Consider the following 5002-nt stretch of genomic DNA (forward strand, 5'->3'; position numbering starts at 1 on the left):
TGAAGATACCTAAAGATAATTCTTTTGAATTCCTTATCAGAGAGTTCCAATGCTGCTTCTTCCTCAGGGATGTGTTCTGGGTCTCTATCCGGCTCCCTTGTTTCTACCACTTTATCCTGTTTCTTTTTGTGGACTGTGATGGTCCATTGTTTCTGAGGCAGCCTGGCGTTATTGTATTTAGATCTCTGTTAAGTGTCTGTGAAGAGCAGCCAAGGGTGATTCAGGCTCTTCTTAGTGGTTTTTTATCGTTGGCCTGTTGGGGAAGAAGGAGGTAGTGGCTCTGCTCAGGAAGTGAAGTTGCAGGAGGTGTGGGTGTAGTTGTGTCTTATGGGGACTGTTGTTGTCTCCCAATCAGTTAGACACAAATTACAATTGAATAACCATCAAAAAACTAAAAGCTCATGGACGAAAAACACACCATGTAGTCACTCAGGAACAGTAACCAAAAAAAAAAAAAGAAGAAGAAGAAGAAAAAACAAGAAAACCTGCAATATCTGGGGATAGGGCACTACGAAAAAAAAGTGGGGAAGGAGAATAATAAATGAAGGAAAAAAATGGGAAAAATGCAAAAAGAAAAACAAGGAACAGGGTTAATCATGAGAAAAAAGAGGGAAAAGAAAACAAACAAACAAAAAAAAACCCTTAAATTAAAAAACGAAAAATTTCAACCAGGCACAGGGAAAAGCAAAAATGCTGAAAACTAGGACCTGGTAGGAGAAGATTAAGAATAATAATAATAAGGACAAAAGTATTAATAATATTAGTTGTTTAAAACAGACAAATACAAGCAAACTAATCACCAGAAAAAAGAAAGCAAAGAAAGAAAAAAATAAAAATAAAAAAAGGGAAAAAAAAATCAGTTGGGGACAGGGCAGGGCACCCAGGCTCTGTCTGAGCACACAGACTGTGATGGAGTTCCTGAAGGCCCAGAAGGTAGGTGGGAATGGGAGATGGCCACACCTCCATTCACCAAGTGGGTATGGGGTATAAGAGTAACAAGAGGAATATCGTACCTTTTCAGTCTTGCAGTTCCCGAGTGTCCTTGGGGTTGCTGGAAAGCAGAACATGTTCTTAAGCCCCAGGAATCTGAGAGAGCGCTGTCTCTTTAAATATCCAACATAGTCAGGCTGCTTCTTAAACCTTCAAAATCACGGCACCCTCTGGACCAGCAAAAGTCCACAGTTCAGCCCACCTTTTTCTTCATCTTCTCTGTTTGTTCCCCAGCCACCGTGCTCAGTCCTCCGTGCAGTCCTTGAGTAGCAGGGTGATTTTTAGGTTAATTCTCAGGCCCTACCACCACTCAGGAATCTCCAAGCTGTCTGTGCCATCAGGATCACTGCCAGACCTCAGCTCCGTATGTCTCCTTTTTTGGTATTTTCACGCAAATTCTTCTGCTAGTTGGGGTTTAGTCCACTTCTCTATCCTTCCCTTCAAGGCTTAGGAGTCCAAGATTATCTTCTGTGTCTGTGTTAATTGGTTTCCCTTTTCTTTGTTGAAGAGGGTCTGTGCAGTCTTTCTGCATAGTCCACCATCTTACCGGAACTCCCCCACTTTTATTTTTTTGCAGAAATAGTAACATCTTGATTCCACAAAATATATTCTGGAGACCATTAAGTTAGCTGCTACTATACAAAAAAAAAAAGAAAAGAAAAAACCACAAAATACAAAATGTACTTGCAGTCCTCTCTGCAATATAGAAAATATAGTAATATAGGTCCTTTGCCATCCTGGGTATCACAAAGCACCTCCTTCCAAGTGGAAGCAACTGCTTGCTGCATGCCTAAGGAGCCTTCCCTAGCTAGGAGATAATTTTGTTCAATATTCAATCATCCCATATACACAATAGCCATAGTCTGAACATCCAGAACCTGCCAGGCCTATAAGTTGTTGTTGTTGTTGTTGTTTTTTAGTTGTGATTTGGGTGAAATTTACAGAGCAAATTCACTTTCCATACAGCAGTTCACATATACTTTGTCTTATGTCATTGACCACAGTTTACCACAATGCAACAGCTCCCCTCCCACTTCCTCCCCATAGTTACCTCTTCCCATTGTCCATCCCTCCATATACTCCTGCCCCCTAAGCTGTCTCCCTGTGCATAAGCAGCCCTTCTTTCTCCCATGATTGTTCTCTCCAAGGAGTGTATCTCCCTGAGATTAATGTTCAAGTCATATGCCTGTATTTTGTTTGGGTGGAAACCACAGGTGTGGGTTCAATTGCAGAACTGAAAGGCAGCTAGGGGCCATAGTCTCAGTGGTTCCACCAGGCTCTATCGGACCAGCAAACCTGGTCCCCCCCCCCCTTTTTTCTCTCCAAATGATTTTGAGTTTTGTTCCACATTGTTCTCCCTCTCTATCAAGGATCTCCTACATATATCCCCTACCAAGTAGCCTATCAGTTGTTCTTGACAGAAAACATAGTCAGGAACAAGAAAATGTAGGAGGAATCACCAAATGGAACCAGAATTCAACTTTGTTGACATGAGAGCAATGGAGAGACAGCTGTGATCTGAATACCCAGGATCCTTTGTCCTCCAGGAGCAGCCTTGAGTGTTCCTTGGACAGCCAGTCTCCCAGTTCCCACTGGCAAGTAAAGGCTTTGGGTAGGTTAGGCTTGAGAGCAGCCAAGGAAGAGGAGCTGTTCTGGCTGTGGGGCACCCAGAGCTACCATCAGCCTTCTCCAGGAGAAAACTTGCTCACAACTGGGGTTCTAAGTCAGCAGCCTGGCTTGCCCTTCTCCATAACACAGCAACTGCTCAGGTCTGGAAGGCAATGTGACTTGAAGGTAACCTGCAGGAAAGTGTGCAAGGTGGGTGTCACCTATACCAACTAGAGAAGTTAGGCTGCCTTTTTGATTTAACACAGACATCATATTCAGGGTGGAACGACATCATCTCTTTGGTCATTTCACTCACCAGCTTTTTGTCGACAAAGACACAATTGTCAATGCTGTTGGGGCATCACATGACATCCACCTCCTGAAGATTGACAACCGGGAGGATGAGCTAATCACAAGAGTCAACTCTTGGTGCACACACTTAGTGGACAAGGTGGGTACAGTGAACACACTCTAGTGGACCTGGCCACTTTCCCTAGCAATCATCCAGAGAAAGTGGAAATTCTCCCTAGGCAGTATACACAATTTCCAATAAAAAATTAAGAAAGAAATGAGATTAAGGATTGTAGCGCTCCATACCAAAGACCCTGTTTTGCTCAGTCAGAGGCATTAAAGCCCACATGCTTCATTTTCTAACTCCTACCTCAAATATATTTGTTGTTGTTAGCTGCCAGAGTCACCTCCAAAACACAGCAACTCTGTACAACAGAATGAAGTATTGTGTGGTCCCACATCATCCTCGTGATCAATGGCATGTTTGAGTCCATTGCTGCCTTACAACCTTGGGGGATCATCTTCTAGCACTATATTGGACAATGTTCTATTGTGATCCATAGTGTTTTCACTGGCTGATATTTAGAAGATCACCAGGCTTTTCTTCCTAGTCTGTCATAGTCTGGAAGCTCCATTGAAGGCTGTCCACCACGGGTTGACCCTGCTAGTATATGAAACACCAGTGGCTTTCAATATCATAGCAACATGCAAGCCATCACAGACAATGAACTGATAGATGGGTGGTGGCCTCAGATACATAATCAAAACACAGGGATGTGGGGGAAGAAAGTAAAGTAATGTAAGACTTAAACTATGAAAATTTTAAAGAACTGTTCTTCCTTCTCTCACACTGGACTCAGTTGTTGTTGTTCTTGTTATTTGCTGTCGAGTTGGCCCCGACTCATAGCGACCCCTCCTTGGGTTTCCAAGGCAGTATCACTACAGAAGTAGGATTGCCCAACCTTCTTTCTGAGGAGTGGCTGGTGGGTTTGAACCACCAGCCTTCTGGTTAGCAGTCAAGTGCCTTAGGCACTATGCTACCAGAGCTCCTACTGGACTCAGTAGAAGATGTTAATTTAATTTGAATTAGGGACATTTTTTGGTCTCATCCCTAGATTCATACAGATGAAATCATGAGGAACCGCAAACGTGTGAAGGAGATCAATCAGTACACTGACCACATGCAGAATGAGCTGGATAATCTGGAGTTCGGCGACATTCTCGATTAGGTGTGTGTTAGTCCTCAGACACCACAAGGAGGAGGATGGTGTGTGCTGACCACCTCTGCAGAAGGAGTTTCTAGAACTCCTCGACCACTACCCCTAGAACCATCCTTCCCCACCCTGGAACAATTTCCAAACGTAGAAAGTAATAAAGGATTTATGTGACCTTTCCTCCATTTTTTTTTTTAAAAAAGAAACCAGAATTCAAGTCCATGTACAAGAAGAGGAAATGGCCCAGAGAAGCAGCTGATCCTCATAGGAGGCTAAGTGGCTGCATACGATCCCCAAGGCAGCAGTGTTTGGACTGGGCTGTGAGACACAACCAGACAGTGATAGCTACAGTTTCCCCTGCTGTGCCCAGGGTGACGCCCTCCCCTCCTCTGGTGCTGAGGAGCTGTCTCTCCACACAGAGGAAGAGGACAAGCTATACCACTACTGTGGGCCTGGGCCATCTGCCAAGGATGGGAGGTAGGGATCCAAGCCCCATAGGAGGGTCAGCCATAGGCAAGGCATGGGCATTGTGCAGACTGGATTCAAGTCCCACTTCCAAGTCCCCTCTGAGGCCTCAGTCTCAGGGACTGTGCCAACACCTACCTCAAGTGCTTTGGCAGAGCCAGGGAACAGTGCAGGGATGGCATAGGTACATGACACTCTTTAGTACTTGAGGGTGAGGACATGAGACACAGGAGACCACTGTTGCCTGAGCTTAGGGCTTTTACCACTTCCTTTCCTTAAGAAGGAACTTCCAGCTGCCTGAGGCCATGGAGATGACTGTATGAGGTGACCCAAGTGGGGAAGACATAGAGGTAACCATGTGGGGGATCTGGGAATTAAGGACATGTAGGTGACTGCATACAGAGAATGTGACAGTGACCATAGGAGGAGACCTG

General features: G+C 44.6%; 1 protein-coding gene across 1 annotated transcript in view; it reads left to right on the forward strand.

The window, feature by feature from the left end:
* The window catches only part of DRC3 (dynein regulatory complex subunit 3), a 97277-nt gene extending 93159 nt beyond the window's left edge, over positions 1-4118 (forward strand). Inside the window, exons 11-12 of the mRNA XM_042781034.1 lie at positions 2918-3049; positions 4005-4118. Coding sequence (XP_042636968.1) covers positions 2918-3049; positions 4005-4118 — 246 coding nt within the window. The remainder of the gene's footprint in view (positions 1-2917; positions 3050-4004) is intronic.
* The last annotated feature ends 884 nt before the right edge of the window (positions 4119-5002 follow it).

Source organism: Orycteropus afer, unplaced genomic scaffold (genome assembly GCF_000298275.1).
Source record: "Orycteropus afer afer isolate SDZICR_OR568_19922 unplaced genomic scaffold, OryAfe1.0 scaffold00080, whole genome shotgun sequence".
NCBI classification, from domain to species: Eukaryota; Metazoa; Chordata; class Mammalia; order Tubulidentata; family Orycteropodidae; genus Orycteropus; species Orycteropus afer.